Below are 20,912 nucleotides of genomic sequence, written 5' to 3' on the forward strand. Positions count from 1 at the left end.
TTTTTTATTATTTTAATTAGGGGGATCTGCAAATACTTTACCAATTATGTAGGCAAACTTGATTTATGCATGTTTCTTTCTTTCTCAGACATTTCAGTTGGGCACAAGTCAGCATAAGTAAGAGCAAGTCACTGATATCCCTTCCCCTCTCCCATCAACTAAAAACTAGTGTGCCTATGCTGCCATCTAGTGGATAATTTTGCTAATAATTTATAATTTACTTTATATAGTTTCAAAGGTGCTTTTTCAAGAGGCAACTGGTTGTTGTTTTTTTGAAGACGTTTCACTTCTCATCCAAGAAGCGTCATCAACTCAAAGGAAAACCAGAAAGTCCAGTTGTCTCTTGAAAAAGCACCTTCAGGACAACCTTGACCTGGTTGACTGAGAATCCCCATAGATACTTGTTCTGTCCCACCTGTATCCACAGATGAAAATTTCGAGTTACAGAGTTCAAATACTTTACGTAAACAAAACCAGAGACAGAAGATTCAATTGCTCTGTTTTCACAGTTCTTTGGCAATTCTCCTAGAATCTGTCCGGCAATTCTGTATAGTTCGTAAATCACAACGCAGTAATCAGACGCAATTCTTTCCAAGGCAAAATTCACTTTGTTTCCAGCAAAGATTACAAACTCGTACGCTCCCTTATATCCTCTAAGAGAGGGCGTGTCAGTCTCATTAATTAATCCTTTGCTGGACGTCTCTTTTCTAATTGAGATTGACGTCTCAATCTTCTCCTAGTTCTGGCATCCAGCCAGCATCCAGCAGTTTCGTCACCGCTTGAAGCCTCTGATACACTTTCCTGATTAACAGTTAACACCTGAGGTGTAACTAGGGAAGTAGCTTCAGGGGAGGGAATGGACTCTGAATCCTCCAATAAATCAGGTTCATCTCTCAAATCCAAGTCCTCTCCCTCTACTTGACTCCCCTCTAAGTCACTTAATAATGCAGGCTCGAATCTCAGTGCCAGATCTTCTTCATCGCTCGAACCCACATCTGCTGACTGATCAGGTTCAAGTCTCGGAGTCACAACAGATACTGTATAGTTAGTTCTTTTACTTATTTGTAAATCTGCCGCCTATCTCCCCATGGGACTATTGTAGGCAGGCTTATGATAAGGAAGAAACAGAACAGAGGTAACATAATAGAATAATAAAATAAACAAAGGAACCCAACAAGAATAAATACATTCAATATGACACCATACTAATTTGATTAATTTTAATCTTAGCTATTTTAGGTAGTTTAGCATGCTGTGCAACCCAGCCTGTTCAGTGTATTCATGACTATTATAAATCCAGAAAATGAGTTGAGATAATAATCAAGTTAATCATATTGCGCACACTATTTAAGTCACGCCCACATTTTTTGGTAGTTGGAGAACTAAAGAATAGCTTTGTCCATTGCATGTCATTTCCTTAGCATATAATGATAACCATCATGTAGCACAATTGGAACTGGGCTTGTACAGGACGAGCCACGTAAGTCTGATTAATAAATGTATGGAGTAAGAGCAACTACATTTCCAGACATCTGTGTGCTGTGTCTCATTGATGCAGCAATGAGAATTGCAGGGTCTTACCTGCAGCAAAGGAGAGAGCCTTTTCTATCTGTTAAGACAAAAAGACATTTCATTTGGACATGTTAAATGAAAAATAAGATATCCTAGAGTTGGCACATTTACATTCTTTCTATTAAAAATGGGATCATTACTTTATAAAACTTATATGCTACCCTTCTCGCAGTACAGAGTGACTGATATCCAGAAATTAAGCATTCTGTTGCCTGCTTTAATTTCTGCATGTCCTTATGTCATTCAGGTTGTATTGTTCAGTCATGAAGCTTAAAAGAAATGCATCTATTATAGAATTAGCTTATTGAGGTATTCCCAGGAAAATATTGTAACATGCACAATAAATGTGCAGAAAATCATTACAGATCAGTCTTCCCATCCTTTGCGATCCCAGATCTATGGACTTGCTGAGAATTCTGAGTTTTAAAGTCCAGGCACCTAAAGGGTGCAATCTGGATAGCATTTCCTTCTTCATCTGAGAATCCACCTGGATATAAATGTAGTCCTCTACTTATGACCATAAATGAGACCAAAATTTCAGTTGCTAAGCAAGAATCCTGTTAAGTGAATTTTGTCCCATTTTACACCCTTTTTTGCCACAGCTGTTAAGTGAATCACTGCAGTTGTTCAGTTAGTGACACGCTTGTTAAGTGGATCTGGCTTCCGCCATTGAATTGCCTATCAGAAGGTCACAAAAGGAGATCACATGACCTCTGGGATGCTGCAACCGTCATAAATATGAGTCAGTTGCCAAGCATCTGAATTTTGTTCAGGTTGATCATGGGGAGGCTGCCATGGTTAAAAATGTGAAAATGGTCATAAGTTTTTCAGTTTATTGAGTGACCATTCAGAGTTACAATGGCATTTAAAAAGTGATTTTTCAGTGCCATTGTAACTTTGTACGGTCACTAAATGAACTGTTGTAAGTTGAGGACTACCTGTGTAGACACACACATACTCTAGAACCATTTGATGCCCAAGATGATTACCGGACATGGCAGAATCCATCCTGGAAGGTGCCTGATTTGCACCAGCTTCATCCAAGTATTGGGAAAGTTTTTCAAGAACCAATTCACTTCGTCTATTACAATTAGAATCCATTCCCACATCGCAGCTTGATCTGCATCTACTGGCTGGAAGATGGGAAACACAATGGATTCCAGGAAAGACCCATAGAAGATGCAGAGACAGCTTTGGACCATGTTTCGAATAACCTGCTGGGAAAGTGACATACATAAGATGATTAGGATGAACAACAAAGATGATTAGGGGACTTGAGACTAAAACATAGAAAGAACAGTTGCTGGAATTGGGTATGTCTAGTCTAATGAAGGACTAGGGGTGACATGATAGCAGTGCTTCAATATCTCAGCAGCTGCCACAAAGAAGAGGGAATCAAGCTATTCTCCAAAACACCTGTGGATAGGACAAGAAGCAATGGGTGGAAACTAATCAAGGAGAGAAGCAACCTAGAAATAAGGAGAAACTTTCTGACAGAACAGTTAATCAGTGGAATAACTTCCTCCAGAAGTTGTGAATTCTCCAACACTGGAAGTTTTTAAGAAGAGGTTGGACAACCATTTGTCTGAAGTGTAGGGATTTCTGCCTAAGCAGGGAGTTAGACTAGAAGACCTCCAAGGTCCCTTCCAACTTTGCATTTCCTCTATTCTATCCTATTCCTATTCTAAAAACTAAGCCAAGGATTTGCCACGGTTGCTAAGTGAATCAATGTAGTCATTAAGCCAATCTAGCTTCCTCCATTGACTTTGCTCATCAGAAACCAGCTGGGAAGGTTGCAAGTGGCTATCAGATGACCTCAGGATGTTGCAATCATTGTAAATACACATCGGTTGCCAAGCGCTTAAATTTTGATCAAATGCTCATGGGAATGCTTTGATTTTGGCAAGTGTGAGGACCAATTCTAAGTCACTTTTTTCAGTGCTGTTACAACATTGGTCACTAAACAAATGGTTGTAAGTCAAGGATTAGCTGTGTTTGTATTGTTTTTCAAATAATTTTAAACATGCAAAAAAAATGTGCTTGGTAGCCCCATGTTTTTCTAGCTCATGGCAAAGAACAACACCCCAAAATTTTGTTGATTCATCTGTGGATAGTTAATGGCAACCATATGACTTAATGGGTCAATGGAGGGTTAGTTTACCGAAACTTGGCTTCAAAATCCTGACTCATCCAAGTACACAATGCATGTATCTGCATACAGTTAGTCCCAGACAAAAATTAGCATGTTCATAGGATGATTTCTCTGTGTTTATAACTTTTATTGTTTATCAATGTACAAAATACACCGAAAAATAAAAATAGGAAATTAAGGGAAGAAAAAAGAAAGGCGGAACGAAAATATGAGGTACAAGGGAAGAAAGAAAAAGGCATTGATTCTGATTCTTTTTAGCACAGTACAACAACATTACAACCTCTACTTTTTACTTTTACACATTAGTATGTAACTAGCCATATCTATTACAACAAATACACCAAAGGATAGTTTCAACTGAATTACACTGCTCAAAAAAAAGGGGGGAACACAAAAATACGACATCCTAGATCTGAATGAATGAAATATTCTCATTAAATACTTTGTTCATTACATAGTTGAATGTGCTGACAACAAAATCACACAAAAATTATCAATGGAAATCAAATTTAGCAACCCATGGAGGTCTGGATTTGGAGTTACACTCAAAATTAAGGTGGAAAAAAACACTACAGGCTGATCCAACTTTGATGTAATGTCCTTAAAACAAGTCAAAATGAGGCTCAAAAGTGTGTGTGGCCTCTACGTGCCTGTATGATCTCCCTACAACACCTGGGCATGCTCCTGATGAGGTAGCGGATGGTCTCCCGAAGGACCTCCTCCCACACCTGGACTAAAGCATCCCTCAACTCCTGGACAGTCTGTGGTGCAACGTGGCATTGGTGGATGGAGTGAGACATGATGTCCCAGGTGTGCTCAATTGGATTCAGGTCTGGGGAACAGGTGGGCCAGTCCTTAGCATCAATGCCTTCATCTTGCAGGAACTACTGACACACTCCAGCCACATGAGGTCTAGCATTGTCTTGCATTAGGAGGAACCCAGGGCCAACCGCACCAGCATATGGTCTCACAAGGGGTCTGAGGATTTCATCTCGGTACCTAATGGCAGTCAGGCTACTTCTGGCAAGCACATGGAGGGCTGTGCGGCCCCCTAAAGAAATGCCACCCCACACCATTACTGACCCACTGCCAAACCAGTCATGCTGGAGGATGTTGCAGGCAGCAGAACATTCTCCATGGTGTCTCCAGACCCGGTCATGTCTGTCACATGTGCTCAGTGTGAACCTGCTTTCATCTGTAAAGAGCACAGGGCAACAGTCCCAAATTTGCCAATCTTGGTGTTCTCTGGCAAATGCCAAACGTCCTGCACGGTGTTGGGCTGTAAGCACAACCCCCACCTGTGGACATCAGGCCCTCATACCACCCTCATGGAGTCTGTTTCTGTCCATTTGAGCAGCCACATGCACATTTGTGGCCCGCTGGAGGCCATTTTGCAGGGCTCTGGCAGTGCTCATCCTGTCCCTCCTTGTACAAAGGCGGAGGTAGCGGTCCTGATGCTGGGTTGTTGCCCTCCTAGGGCCTCCTCCACGTCTCCTGATGTACTGGCCTGTCTCCTGGTAGTGCCTCCATGCTCTGGACACTACGCTGACAGACACAGCAAACCTTCTTGCCACAGCTCGCATTGATGTACCATCCTGGATGAGCTGCACTACCTAAGCCACTTGTGTGGGTTGTAGACTCCGTCTCATGCTACCACTAGAGTGAAAGCACTGCCAGCATTCAAAAGTGACCAAACCATCAGCCAGAAAGCATAGGAACTGAAAAGTAGTCTGTGGTTACCACCTGCAGAACCACTCCTTTATTGGGGATGTCTTGCTAACTGCCTATGCTTTCTACCTCTTGTCTATTCCATTTGCACAAAAGCATGTGAAATGGATTGTCAATCAGTGTTGCTACCTAAGTGGACAGTTTGATTTCACAGAAGTGTGATTGACTTGGAGTTACATTGTGTTGTTTAAGTGTTCCTTTTATTTTTTTTGAGCAGTGTAGTTCCAGTACAGTTCAGTATACTATACATAACGCACATAGTACAGTACACAATACACACATCTGCAGTTAATCCCAGACAGAAATTAGGATGCATAGAGGATGGCTTTGATTGGATTAGTTCCTTCCTTTCAACCTAACTAGTAGTGTTAATGTGAGGAAAATGGTTACATATGACAACATGGGATGAAAATTTCTTAAAAGAATTAATAAAGAATGAAAAGTGAGGTCCTTGGTGCTCTCTAAGCTTGGTGGCTTTCTTGCAGACATTTCATTATCCAACTAGGTGGCATCATCAGTGCTAGCATTGAACATCATCAGACCTAGCACTGATGATGTTATCTAATTGGCTAATGTCTGCAAGGAAACCAAGCTCAGATAGCACCTAGGGACCTCACAAGTTCAACCCTGAGCTATAAATATTCTATCAGTAGAATGAAAAGTAGAGGACAGTTATATAAGACCTGCCCAGATCTGGAAAACGTGAATAGGCATTTTCAAGAAGAACATCAGAAGAAAAATGAAAAGTAAAAAAGCTCACTATCAGAGATCAGAAAGAAAACAGAAATGTCTTTACAATATCTGAGGAAGGAAGGAGGAAGGGAAGGAAGAAGGGAAGGAAGAAGGGAAGGAGGGAAGGAAGGGAAGAAGGAAGGGAAGAAAGGAAAGAAAGAAGGAAGGAGGGAGGGAAGGAAGGAGAGAGAAAGAAAGAGTCAGGAAGGAAGGAAGGAAAACACACAAAGACAGATATTGGGCATCAACATGTTAACTTCTGTCCTATTTATCTTATGAGCTTCTTTAGGGAGGGAGGGAGGAAGATACGAATGTGGATAGGAAGGAAAAGATAGGAAGAAGGAAGGAGAGAAGGAAAGAAGAAAGAAAGAAAGAAAGAAAGAAAGAAAGAAAGAAAGAAAGAAAGAAAGAAAGAAAGAAAGAAAGAAAGAAAGAAAGAAAGAACAAAAAGGCAAATATTGGGCATCAACAAGATAGCTTCTGCCCTGTTTACCTTATGAGCTTCTTCAGGCTCCAACTGCAAATCATCAAGCCTTACTAGGTATATCATTCTGCAGTCAAGCTCCGGAAAGGTTGAACCTGGCACCAAAAGAATATCCCCTGGATACAGGTCACGGCATTGGGGGACAGTCTCCAGAGCCTTCTGAGTGATGGCATGGACTCCTGGCATGGAATCCCAGCCCAGCCCATCAGGATGCAGAGCAAGGGGTAGAACCACCACATCTACCTGTCCACAAAGAAAAAAGGTGCAAACTCAATCAGATATTCAAGGTAAAAAGATATCCCAAAGGTGCTTTTTTCAAGAGGCAACTGGACTTTCTGGTTTTTCTCTGAAGACGTTTCGTTCCTCATCCAAGAAGGTTCTTCAGAGAGAAGAGAAGAAGCTTCAGTGAGCTGAAGTAGCTTCTTGGATGAGAAACGAAACGTCTTCAAAGAAAAACCAGAAAGTCCAGTTGCCTCTTGAAAAAAGCACCTTTGGGACAATCATAGCCTGGATGACTGAGAATCTCCATAGACAAGGTAAAAAGATGCACACAGGAAAAAAAAAAAGCTGTACCTTATCTCCAAGACCACCCTCAGAGCTCAATTTCTGACTTATCCTGGGTGTTTTATGCTTTCACTTTTGTAAGCCCTTAGAACCATGATGGAGAACCTATGGCACACGTGCCAGAAGTGGCATGCGACAGCTCTCCCGGAAGAGCCCCACTGAGCATGTGCACGTGCCACCATCGCCTGACAACTGATTGTCAAGTATCTGGTGTGGGAGGGCAGCATGCATTGCCTTCTGGGTGCTGGTACACGAGCGTGAACTTATGAGCGCGCGTGCAATTATTGGCATGGGAGCCGAAAAAGATTTGCCACCACTGTCTTAGAACAAGGGTTTTCAAGTTTTGTATTGCCACGGTGATGACTGGGAAATGGGAGAAACCACTCACAGAAAAAAAAAATAGCTTATGATTCCCATATGTTGTGCATGTTTAAGACTTGTGGACTTCAACTCCCAGAATTCCTGGGGTGACATGACCGGAGGAGAAATTCTGGGAGTTGAAGTCCACAAGTCTTAAAGCTGTCAAGTTTGAAGACCCCTGCCTTAGCATCATGAGGTGGCATGTACATTTAATAAACAACATCTGTTCCTCAGTTCAGAACTCCAACACAAAGGAAAGTTTGGTCTTCTGTGTTGCCAGTTGCAACTCCTCCTCCAAAGTGCACTCTCCTCCATCAAGTTAATATAGTAGGAGCACAGAATTATGGAAATGGAAGTTCCATAGGTTTTAAAAGTAGCCTGGAACCACAGCTGTTTTTTTCCCAATTCAAAAAATAAAAGTTTGGGGGCCTAACTCAGAACAGCACTGCAGAAGATTAAGTTCCTTAATTTTGACCAACCTAACACTCTCATTTATGAGGCAGTTAGTAACTACCTCTTTGTTACTAACTGCTTCACAAATGAGACGGTTAGGCTGGTCAAGATTAATGAACTGAATCTTTCCTGATGGGGCTCCAAGTTGAGGCCCCAAGCTTTTACTTTTGAATCAGGAAAAAATAAATGACCATAAGTGAAGGTTGCACTACAATTCCGCAATTAAAACATAACACCCTTAGGTTGTGGTTTGAATAGCTGTTGTTGCACAACATGAGAATTATACGCTATTTTTTTCTGTGAGTGGTTTCTCACACTTCCCAGTCATCACCTTGGCAACACAAAAGCTATTTACTTAAATTTTATCCTGCTACAAAGATTGTAGGATGACTATTAAAGAAGCTATAAATCTCTAACGAGGAACCGTCTGTAGGCCATTACTCATCAATTTCAAAGCATCTGAAGAAAATACTGGTCTCCTGCTTGTCTAATCCTGCATCTATCTACTTATTTATTTATTACACATACTTCTGTGCTGTCGCAATCAAAACGAGCATCAGGAAGGAGCTCCCAGAAACTTGTCAAAAACAATGCAAGATTGTTCAAGTAAAACCTAGTGGAACTTTTTTTTTGTTTAACAATTGCAGTAAACACACACCCTTTTCACATGTCCATGCTATTTTTCCCCCATTTTCCTTCCTGTTCCTGCCCAATAAATTCAGGCAGTCCTTGACTTATGACCATGATTGAGCCCAAAATTTATATTGTTAAGCAAAACCGTTGAGCAAGTTCTGCCCCATTTTATGACCTTTCTTGCCACAGTTGTTAAGTGAATTACTGCAGCTGTTGAGTTAGTAACACGGATGTTAAGTGAATAGAGTAGAGTAGAGTAGAGTAGAATAGAATATGGAATGGAATGGAATAGAATAGAATAGAATAGGGGAGGGGAGATAGAAGAGAAGTAGAGTAGTATAGGATAGGATATCATCTATATTAATACCTATACCCATACATATATTCCTTTATTTTGATTTATGAATCTATAAATAGAATAGAACAGAAAAGAATTGAATTAAGTCACTTTTTTCAATGGTGTTGTCACTTCAAAAGGGCACAAAAAGAATGTTTGTAAGTGAAGGACTGCCTGTAACTGTTTTTTAAAAAAATAAAATAAAATAACAGATACTTACTTTTGTCGTTATATCAGGATTGGTCACTACCTCGATCTTAGTGGACTCTAAGGACAATAGCATGTTTCTTAACTTCTCTGAGTCATCCTTTCCAGAAGGCCAGTGCTTCTGACTTTCCTTGTAGAGTAGCTTAGCACCAAGCTCGTCTCTGGAGACCACATGAAGGCTTTTCAAGGGACCAATGGGGTGATTTTTCCTGAAAGCTTCCATTCCTAGAACTATGAACTCAGCCTCAGCTCTAGAGATTGTAGGACCCAAGTAGGTGACAATTACAGACTGGAACCCTTTGCGCCAGGCAGCTTCTAAAGCCAGTTTTATCATCCCAGCTGCTAGTTCCCTTGTGGGTGGGCATGAAAAGTGAATGTCCAGATTCGTATAAAGGGACCCTTCTGGGCTCCACACCTTCTGAGCAAGCACGGCGTTTCCACCGTCCAGACTACTACTGGTCCCTATCCTCACCATGGCATCCGCCCTGATGTGAGAAGCTTCTCCTTCCCAAAGGAAAAGATGGAATCCCTTATGGAGTTGGAAGAACCCAACCGCTTTGAGGTGTGGGAGATCCATGTGGTTGATTTGAATCTGGCAGCCTACAAAAATGAGCAATTTGCTGATAGCTTTTTTTGCTCTCAAAACCACCTCTGGGCAGCCGGTTAAAGAGATGGCTGACGAATTGCTTTGGGGGGCTCCCGAAACCTTGACTTTCCAAAGGGATGGAGAAAGGAGCCCCAGAAGCTGTTTCCACAGTTTTTGCTCTGCAGAAGTGATGAACAGAATCTCTGTTGTTTCAGAGGTTTCCCCGGTTGGGTTTTTGTATCTAGGCCTACTTGTCTCTTCTTCATCAGAGACCTCCTGAAGTTCTCCTCTTCGAACTGGACTTGATGGTCCCATGTTGAATTCTTCATTCATCCTGGCCTTCCCCAGCAACTTAGCAACTGCGAGAACCCTATTTGCTCAGAAAGTCCTCTTGATAAAATTACTCAAATACCAATTCACAGCTTACTTGGCCTGAGAAAGCAGGATTCATTTCATTTCATATCTGCCCAGTTGATTCCTGAAAGAGAATAACAGGTGAGAAATAGTCTTTAAGGGAAAGACACAAGAATTTATCAAAACCCACATTAAAAAGTCTACCAGGCCGGTGACACACAGGCAGTCCTTGACTTACGGCCACAATGGAGCCCAAAACATCTGTTGATAAGTGAGACAGTTGCCAAGCAAGTTTGCAATCTTTCCTGCCACAATTGTGAAGTGAATTAATTGCAGTTGTTAAGTTAGTAACACGGTTGATAAGTAAATCTGGCTTCGCTTATCAGAAGTTTGAAAACGTGATCACATTTACTCAACCTCTGGCATGGCAACTGTCATAAATATGAGTCAGTTGCTAAGTGTCTGAATTTTGGCCATGTAACCATGGGAATGGTGCAATGCAGAGGTGGTATTCAGCAAGTTCTGATCAGTTCTGGAGAACCGGTAGCGGAAATTTTGAGTAGTTTGGAGAACCAGCGAATACTACCTCTGACTGGAGATTTTACAGTATCCTTCCCCTGCCATGCCCACCAAGTTACGCCCACAGAACCAGTAGTAAAAAAAATTGAATTCCACCACTGATGCAAGTGTGAAAAACGGTCCTAAGTCATTTTTTTTCAGTGCTGTTGTAAGTTCAAATGAATTGTTGTAAATTGAGGACTATCTGTACACTATTTTCCAGTCACAGGAAGCCAGATGTTGCCAGATTTTGATCTGTTAGGATAAAGAGGTTAGGCCACAGGCCTGTCAAACTTAACAGCCTGCCGGATGTATCACATGCAGGCCACGCCCACCCCAGCTCCGCAAAGGCAAAAAAACCACATCATGATACGTCACGATATGTCACATGATGTGATCGAGTTTGACACCCGTGGATTAGGAGGGAAATAAAATAGGTGATAATTGCAAGCCAGGTCAGACAGATCTTCCCTTGGGTGGTGGAATGGAGTGTGCTGATTTTGGTCTTGCAAGCAGAGAGAAGAAAGTGTGTGCTGCTTAAAGAAAGTATGCAAAACTTCTATCGTTTCAAGAACAGCCCCAGATTTTGTGAGGAACATCAATGACAGGCCTTTAAATAAGGATGGGGTCCAAAGAACCATCTCTTGAGGGTGTAAAGAATTTGAAGAACAAAATGAATCTCTATGGAGATTCTCAGTCATCCAAGTCATGGTTGTCTCAAAGGTGCCTTTTTCCAAAGAAAAAAAACAAAAAGTCCAGCTGCCTCTTGAAAAAAAGAACCTTTGAGACAAAATGGATCCTTTAAGCATCAGAAAACTATAAAGCAACAATTTTGTTCCTTAAAATCCCCCAATGTACTAAAAATAACAGAATAACAGAGTTAGAAGGGACCTTGTAGGTTATCTAGTCAAACCCCTACAGGGGACCGTACACCATTTCTTACAAATGGCAGTCCAGTCTCTTCTTGAAAGTTTCCACTGATGAAGCTCCCACAACTTCTGAAGGCAAGCTGTTCCACTGGTTGATTGTTCTGTCAGAAAATTTCTCCTTATTTCTAAGTTGAATCTCTCCTTGGTCTGTTTCCATCCATTATTCCTGGTCTGGCCTTCAAGTACTTTGGAAAATACCTTGACCTCCCCCCTCCCATCTGTGGCAGCCCCTCAGATATTGGAACACTGCTATCATGTCTCCCCTGCTCCTTCTCTTCACTAGACTAGCTGTTCTGTACAGTCATTTACATTCTCGCAAGCCCCGCGCTGCGATTGGCTGAAGCGCGCAGCGACCGGATTGGGCGAGCGAGCCGCACTGATTGGCCCATTGCGAATCCCCCGCAATTGGTGGAAACTAATCGCGGGAGATTCGAAGCGGTGCCATTGGCCGCGGCCGCCGCGGTTTGGGAATAAAAGCCGCAGTTCTTCCCTCCAAGCCCATGCTGTAACCGGAGCACAATAAAGAGCTGAAAACCAGTCACTGACTCCGAGCTTCCTTCCCGCGCTGGACACGACACTGGCGACGAGGATGGGATTCAGAGAATAACCACCGAGCACGTGTCCCGAGGAAGACAAAGACGGACAAGATGGCCAGCATGACCCCACCAGCACCGTTCAACCCAGCTACCGAGGACTGGGAATCGTACACGGATAGATTCCTAATGTTCCTCGAAAGTAGCAATTTGAAGGATGCGAACGGGCAGAAGAAAAGGGCCGTTTTCCTCACACACTGCGGGCCCGCAGTGTTCAAGATGGCCAAAGCCCTCGCGAAGCCCAAGGATGTGAAGGCGATGGACTGGGCCGATCTCGAGCCACTCCTTCGGAACCACTACGCCCCCGTTGTGCCCATCCTCATCCGGCGGGACGAGTTCTATCGGCGAAACCAGCGGCAGGACGAGAGCATCAGCGACTTCATAGCCGCCTTGCGGGACCTAGGGGGGATGTGCGAGTTCCGGGATCTGGACGATGCCCTCCGAGACCGCGTGGTCCTAGGTCTCAGAGATCAGGCACTGAAAAGTCAACTGATGGCAAAAGGCAACATCGACCTCGGGGACGCCCTGGCCGAAGCCTCCGCGGCCGAAGCCACCCGAAAGTCAGCAGCCAGGCTTCGGAGGGCAGAAAATGGGGACCGCACAGAAACCCCGAGGCAAGCCGACGAGAGACCACCACACACCACGGGGACCTGGACTCCGCCTCCGATACCACGGAAGAGGAGGAAGGCGTCCACCGGCTACAAACAGGACGGGACCGGCGAGATCAGCGGGGTCGTAAGTCGGGAACCAGTGCGCCGGGTGCGGGGAAATCACCTTCGATCAGAATGCCGGTTCATCGACCGCGATCTGCCGGCATTGCAACAAGAAGGGCCACATCGCCCGAGTCTGCCGACTCAGAAAAACACACAGCCCCGCCGGCGAGACCCGAGCAGCCGGGGACGAGGCGACACCCCCGAGGACCAGAGATCGCCAAGCCGACAATCGCTGGAGCCGAGACAACCGAGGCGACGAAAGCGGGGAAGGCCGCCAGAGAGAAGAAACCCACCAGACGGTCACCATCGGCCATGCCGAAACCACTGATGCCCGGAAGGTCTACGTGGAGGTGAGCATCGAGGCGAGCCATGCCGGATGGAGGTAGACTCCGGATCCTACCTCTCCATGGTCGCCTGGAAAGAACTCAAGCGACTGGTGCCAAACATCCAGAAAAGAGGACTGGAGAACCAGAAGTTGATCATCAAGGACTATCAAGGGAACCGCATCCCGTCATTGGGACCGGACAGTTCGAGGTGACTTTCAAGAACCGCACCATGAAGCTTCCCCTGACAATCGTGGACCGAAACCGACCCAGCCTCCTAGGACTCCAATGGTTCACACCACTCGGAATCGAGGTCACGGGAATAAACCACACCACAGAGGCCGACTGGGAGCAGCAACTGGCGAGGACTTCAAGAAGTATTCGACGGCACCCTAGGCAAGTACCGAGGGCCCCCTATCTCCTTCAGCCTAGACCCAAATGTCGCCCCATCGCCTAAAACCCAGACGGGTGCCTTTTGCACTCCGGAAGAAAATCGATGAGCAGATTGACAAGCTCGTCAAACAGGGGTTTGCAGCCAATCGACCATGCCCGGTGGGAGACCCTATAGTCACCCCAGTCAAGCCAGATGGGTCAGTAAGGATCTGCGGGGACTATAAGGCCACCCTCAATTGCGCCCTGCAACAAAGCGCCTACCCGTCCCAGTAGTGCAACACCTATTACACTCGCTGGGGGGCAAGGTCTTTCGGCTCGACCTGGCGCAAGCCTATCAGCAACTGCCGGTCGATGAAGAAACCGCCGAGGCGCAAACAATAGTCACCCACGGGGAGCATTTCGCTGTAACCGACTCCAGTTTGGAGTCAGCGTGGCTGGGAAGTTTCAGAGCCTCATGGAGAGACTGCTGCGAGGAATCAAGGGGTGGTCCCCTATTTTCACGATGTATTAGTGTCGGCAGCCAACCAGGAAGAATTAGAGGGTCGCCTAAGGAGGTACTAGAAAAATTCAAAGGGCCGGGCTAAAAGTGAAGAGAGAGAAATGCCAGCTATGCACAGAGCAAGTCGAATTCCTGGGGTACCTCCTAGACCGACATGGCATCCACCCAACCGGAAGCAAAATCAAAGCCATCAAGGAAGCCCCACACCCAAGAACAAAACAGAGCTGCAGGCATTTCTGGGACTGCTAAATTTTTACAATGTGTTCTTGCCCCAAAAGGCGACCGCGGCGGAGCCTTTGCATAGGCTCCTGGACAGGACGGCCAAATGGACCTGGGGAAACGGAGGACACCGCATTCAAGAACACCAAAGACCTGCTCACCTCGGATGCCGTCCTCATTCAGTATAATGAGACCCTACCCATCGCCGTCACATGCGACGCCTCACCCTTTGGCGTCGGCGCCGTCCTCAGCCATACACTTCCGGACGGAAAGAAGCACCCATCGCTTTCTTTTCGAGAACACTCAGCAAACCGAAAGAAACTACAGCCAGTTAGACAAGGAGGCACTGGCCATCGTCGCAGCGGTAAAGAAGTTCCATGAGTACCTCTATGGCCGCCGATTCACCATCATCACGGACCACAAGCCACTGCTGGGCATCCTGGCGGGGAACAAGGCCACCCGAACATCCTATCCCCCAGGATGACAAGGTGGTCCGAGTTCCTCGCCGCCTACAACTACCGGCTCACACACAGACCCGGTAAGACGATCTCCCATGCAGACGCGCTGAGCCGCTCACCGCTTCCCGACCTAGACGATGACCCAGCTCCCACGGCGACCACCCTCAGCATAGAGACATTGCCCGATCTACCCATAACGCGTCAGACATTGCCCGAGAGACTAATAAAGACAAGCGTCTGGCGCGGGTATTACATTGGGTAGAAAAGGGATGGCCAGAGAAAGACAACGATGAAGCATTCAGGACATTCCGAAACTGGCAAACAGAACTGTCACTACAGAAAGGTTGTTTGCTATGGGGGGACAGGGTGGTCATACCGGAAAAATTGCAAGGAAAGTATTAAAATTGTTACACGAAGGGCACCCGGGCATTGTGAGGACTAAAGCTTTGGCCAGAAGCTACGCTTGGTGGCCAGGTATGGACAAGGAGATCGAGGCCTGGGTAGCCAAGTGCTCGCTGCCAAGAAACCAGACCAAATCCCCCGCAGCACCAATATTAGAATGGGAAACACCCAGGGGCCATGGTCGAGACTCCATATAGATTTTGCCGGGCCCACAAAAGGGAACACATTCCTCATCACGGTGGATGCTTACTCCAACTGGCTGGAGGTAAGCAACATGAAGACCACCACAACAGGCGGTAACCAAGGTCTTAAACAAGCTTTTCGCAACCCACGGCCTCCCGGATGTCATCGTGTCAGACAACGGACCCCAGTTCACCTCGCTGGAATTGAAAAATTCCTAGCGGGAACGAGGCATACAACACGCACTGACAGCGACGGCGCATCCGGCGGCCAATGGTAGGGCAGAACGGATGGTTCAATTTACAAAGAGAACCCTCCAAAAAATCGAACACGGGACATACAAGAAAAAAATAAATAAAATGCTCCTAATACAACATATAACCCCAAACACAACGACAAACAAAAGCCCGGCAGAATTACTGATGGGGAGAAAACTAAGGTCCCCACTTGACAGGCTACACCCCACATACAACCCAGATAAACCCCCAGACTCATCCAGCAGGCACCGGGTTTTTGCACCAAGCGACGCAGTCTATGCAAAAAACCTCACGGAGACCCACTATGGGTACCGGCAACTATAACCCAGCTGACAGGACCACACTCCTACCGGCTACAGACAACCGACGGACAAACATGGAAACGCCACATCAATCAACTAAGATCAAGAATAAGAAACACAACCGACACGCAAGCAAACACAGGCGACCCCATGGACACAAACCAAGAAGGGAGGGAATACACAGGGGGCAAGAAGAAATAGAAAATAACCAGCAATACTCACCAGCAAACAGCCAGCTCGAAGCCTCACCAGAAAGAAACAGCCAGGCCAGCTCAACCAGCCCGGAAAGACCAGGCGGGAGCAGTGAGAGTCACGGCTCGACCAACCCGAATAGACTGGGAGGGAGCCACAACAAGAGGCCCGGCAACACCTTCCAGGCGGTTCCATCGGTGAGACCAAGAGAAACAGAGGTCCCGACCGAACCGGCCGAGAACCAAACAACAACTAACCTGCGCAGGTCCAGTAGGCAAGTACGGAGCCCCGCCTACCTACGGGACTACGTTACGTAGGACCGAACCAAGAGGGGAGGGTGTTCTGTACAGTCATTTACATTCTCGCAAGCCCTGCGCTGCGATTGGCTGAAGCGCGCAGCGACCGGATTGGGCGAGCGAGCCGCACTGATTGGCCCGTTGCGAATCCCCCGCGATTGGTGGAAACTAATCGCGGGAGATTCGAAGTGGTGCCATTGGCCGCGGCCACCGCGGTTTGGGAATAAAAGCCGCAGTTCTTCCCTCCAAGCCCAAGCTGTAACCGGAGCACAACAAAGAGCTGAAAACCAGTCACTGACTCCGAGCTTCCTTCCCGCGCCGGACACGACACTAGCCATGCCCAGTTCCTGCAACCGTTCATAGTATGTTTTAGCCTCCAGGCCCCTAATTATCCTGGTTGCTCTTCATTGCACTCTTTCTAGAGTCTCAACGTCTTTTTATATTGTGGTGATTAAAAGAAGCAAAAATGTTGGCTGCTCTGGAAAGATCTGGAAACCACTAAAAGGATGGTTTAAAAGGATGCTTTTAAATCCCCACCCCACCCCACCAACACCCAATCTTACAGAAAGATGAAGACATGCTTAAAGAAAGTCGGTGACAGCATGCATTTTGGGACAATGGTGCACAAAAGAGGTCCATTTACTGTTTTCTAATAGCTTCTTCTTCTGTTCCAATTTTAGTAGCTACAAGAAAGTGGGACAAAACTGGACTTGTAGATTTCATCCGACATCATCCTCTTGATTCCAATAACTCTGGTCCATTCATCAGGTTTTCCCAACTGGATAACGACCAAATATATCTGACTACAGTTGCCATTGTTCTTAAGTGACAGCCTGTTGTATAATTTGGCTTTAAAGGACTGGAGCAGCATCTGATGGAAATTTTTCCTAGATTAATTCTAATTTGTTATCTTTCCCTATCTTTTTTCAGATTGCATAGATCTGTTTTATTGTTCGCTTGCCTAGTCCTATCTCAACTGTTTGACCTTATTATCTTGTCCAATTTTATCTTTAAAATAACACCGTGAAGTATGTTAGGAAAAAAAGCATCAGAGCAGCAAAGATTATCTCATAGTTGCATAGAAATTCACACGTCAGAGATCTCGATTCCAGATTCAGATCTTACCCAAGGCATCCTATGAATTCAGTTCATCTATCACCTCAAGGCATGCTTTGTGAAAGCATCATACAGATAGTCCTTGACTTACAACCATTGGGAACAAAATTGGGATCAAAATTTCCATCGCTAAACCAGCCTGTGCTTAAGCATGAGTCATGCTTGATTTTACGGCCTCTATTTTTGCCATGGTTGTTGAGTGAATCATGCAGTTGCTAAGTTCAATCAAGCTTCTCCCATTGTGTTTGCTTTTTGGAAGTCACCTGGGAGGGTTGCAAAGGGTACTCACATGACACTGGGATGCTGCAACCATCAGAAAAACGCATCAGTTGCCAAATGGCTAAATTTTGAGCATCAGTCCCTGGGGATGCTTTGACAATCATAAGGGCAAGGACCACTTTTTCTCAGTGCTGTTGTGAATTCAAACTTACAACTAAATGAATGGTTGTTGAGGGCTATCCAATATACCGTGTTTTCCCCAAAATAAGAACCAACTGGAAAATAGCATGATTTTTCAGAATGCTCGTAATATAAGTGCTACCCTAAAAATAAGCCTCTGTTAAGATTGTCAGCCATATGGGTGTATTTAGTACCGTATTTCCCCCAAAATAAGACCTAACCAGAATATAAGCGCTGATGCATCTTTTGAAGCAAAAATTAATATGACCACTTCTTATTTTGGGGGAAACACAGTAGTCGACGTACGTCTGGGCTGACAGGAACCAGCTAACCTATAAACAGCAAATGATTTGCGCCATCATTCTCTTTTAGTCCAATCTATGAAGTCATTAGTACCACATAGAGAAAAATCAAGGGAGCAAGCACCCTACATGCCATCCAATCCTTGAATGAAAGGCGGGGGAGGGAGGGAGGAAAGGGAGGAAAGGGAGAGGGGAGGGAAGGGAGGGAGGGAAGGAAGGAATATACCAGTTCACAGTGCTTTCCAGCCCTCTCTAAGTGCTTTGCAGTGTCAGCCTGTTGCCCCCAACAATCTGGATCCCCATTTTGTCTACCATGGGTGCCTGCAAACCTGAGTCAACCTTGAGAAATGAACTGCCAAACTGCTGGCAGCTGGCAATCTGCAGAAGTAGCTTGCATTCTAACCACTGTGCCACCGTGGATGGATGGATGGATGGATGGATGGATGGATGGATGGATGGATGGAGGGAGGGAGGGAGGGAGGAAGGAAGGAAGGAAGGAAGGAAGGAAGGAAGGAAGGAAGGAAGGAAGGAAGGAAGGAAGGAAGGAGGGAAGAGGGAGGGAGGGAGGAGGGAAGGAAAGAAGGAAGGAAGGCTATAAACATACATGTTTGTTGCTAAGTGAGACATGGCTTTTCTTGCCAATCTTTGCAATTGTTAAGTTAAGCTCACAAAAGGAGATACCATGACCCTGGGACACTGCAACCATCATAAATATGAAGCTATCACCAAGTGTCTAAATTTTATTTTGTATATGTTTTATTTGTATTCATAAACATTTTTGAAGATATGAGAAAGATGCAAAAATAGGGGGTTTCTATAAAGAACCAACAACACCTGATAAGGTATTATTAGGGACAGATAAAAATCTGATTTTAAAAAACATAACTATTTATTAAAGTTATAAAATAGAAAAGGAGCAAGTCAAAAAAACAATGATTGTATGGGCATAAAATTTTATACTATAGCATTAGATAAATGGCCATTACATAAATGGTAAAAACTTTGGGACAGGAACTATAAACTGACAATGGCTACTGCATATAAGGAAAACCTCTACAAAATGTTTTATAGATGGCACTTGCCACCAGCAAGATTAGCAAAAATGTTTAGCAACATGTCCAGCAAATGCTGGAAGTGTTATCAAACCCCAGGCACTTATTATCATATGTGGTAGACTTGTACAAAAGGAGGAAAATATTGGATAATTATACATACATGGTTGGAAAAGATTATTAAGCAACCTATAGATTTTTGAAGCCAGAAATATTTTTGTTGGGTATAATACCAGAGGGTTATGATAAAGGGACTATATTTAATTTTGCATATATTGAAACCTCAGATTTGCCTTTTTTTGTCATTAATTACTCCACATCTGGGGTGTTTCAAACCCAAGAATGGAGAGGTAATGATGATAAGTTAATAAAAGTATGTGGTATATCTTCCCTTCCACTTATCTTCATCTCCAAGGTTCCCAATTGAAGTTTCTTTGAAGTAACCCACAGCTAGATAAAACCTGATCGGAGGCACAGTGGTGCAGCTGTTATAATGCAGTACTGTAGGCTATTTCTACTGTCAGCTGCCTGCAATTTGGCAAATCAAATCCCACCAGGCTCAAGGTTGTCCATCCTTCAAGTGGCCAATGAGGAGCCAAATAGATGGGGGCAATACGCTGACTCTGCAAACTGCTTAGATAGGGTTGTAAAGAAAGTACTGGGTAGTCTTATATAAGTCTAACTGCTATTGATATCTCTGCCCTTACATTGCCCAAAACATCAGACAATGAGTTCACCTCAAACTTTAACCCAGTCCTCAAATTCACTTCAAATCTTAACCTAATCCACAAATCAGCCAGCTGCATTTTTAGTGAGCATGTTGTATAAACTTAATCTAGTTACCTTATGATTAAGCAGGTAACACAAACATGTCAGATTTAGCCTGGGTATTACTACCTCTGTTAAACCTTGATATTCTTCAGAGCTCAGCAAATGTGGATGTAATAAGACCATGCAACTTTTAGAAATCTCATTAGGGGTGTCAGTAGCCCCATGTGGCAATGGCCATTCTCTAATATTATAAAATCTCATTCCCCCCCCCTCCCATTTCCCATTCAAACAATCTTCACTTGATAAGACAGATCCCATGGTTGACTGAGAACCATAATTTCCTTCATTGCCACATGGGTGGAGTTTGCACATCTTTTGTTAAAATAGGTTTGGCTAATTTATGGTTAGGGCTGTTGTGCAAACCCAGCCTATTTTTTATTCTTTTTTTTTTTTTGGAGGGGGGGGGAGAACAGAGATATCATTTTTACCAGCCAAGCCACATCATCCTGTCACATTCATACAGTCAACAAATTAAACTTTTCGTAGGATCGAGAGACTATGGTGGTGGGATGTTTTCCCAATTAAGTTCTTAAGTCTGACTTTCAAACATTCAAAGCAGAAACACCTGACATTGGGAATAAACAGAAGTACTTCTGCTAAGGATAACTTATTTTTTCTAGTAAAGAATTCAACTCACGTTTTCATCCAGCTTCTGTGTCTCCCCCGAGTTTAGTCTACTCTAAGACACAAGCCCTTGACCCTGAGTGGTGATTGATACGAATCAAGCAACTCGGTT

The 20,912-nt window shown here is 44.6% G+C and overlaps 1 protein-coding gene across 2 annotated transcripts in view; it reads right to left on the minus strand.

Annotated features, from left to right (window-relative positions):
- The window catches only part of LOC113426212 (uncharacterized), a 41,180-nt gene extending 20,268 nt beyond the window's left edge, over window positions 1-20,912 (minus strand). The window contains exons 1-5 of one of the 2 annotated variants that reach the window (XM_087945143.1): window positions 20,814-20,912; window positions 10,236-10,286; window positions 6,678-6,911; window positions 2,562-2,789; window positions 1,582-1,609 (exon numbers count right to left, since the gene is read on the minus strand). In XM_087945143.1, the coding sequence (XP_087801269.1) occupies window positions 1,582-1,609; window positions 2,562-2,789; window positions 6,678-6,911; window positions 10,236-10,259 (514 nt within the window). In that variant the 5' untranslated portion in view covers window positions 10,260-10,286; window positions 20,814-20,912. Of the gene's footprint in view, window positions 1-1,581; window positions 1,610-2,561; window positions 2,790-6,677; window positions 6,912-9,235; window positions 10,287-20,813 lie in introns of those variants that run through there. The other variant, XM_087945142.1, reaches the window with a different exon arrangement.

This window comes from Notechis scutatus, chromosome Z (assembly GCF_049901735.1).
Source record: "Notechis scutatus isolate UNSWTSFEM ecotype Mainland chromosome Z, rNotScu1.2, whole genome shotgun sequence".
Lineage (NCBI taxonomy): Eukaryota > Metazoa > Chordata > Lepidosauria > Squamata > Elapidae > Notechis > Notechis scutatus.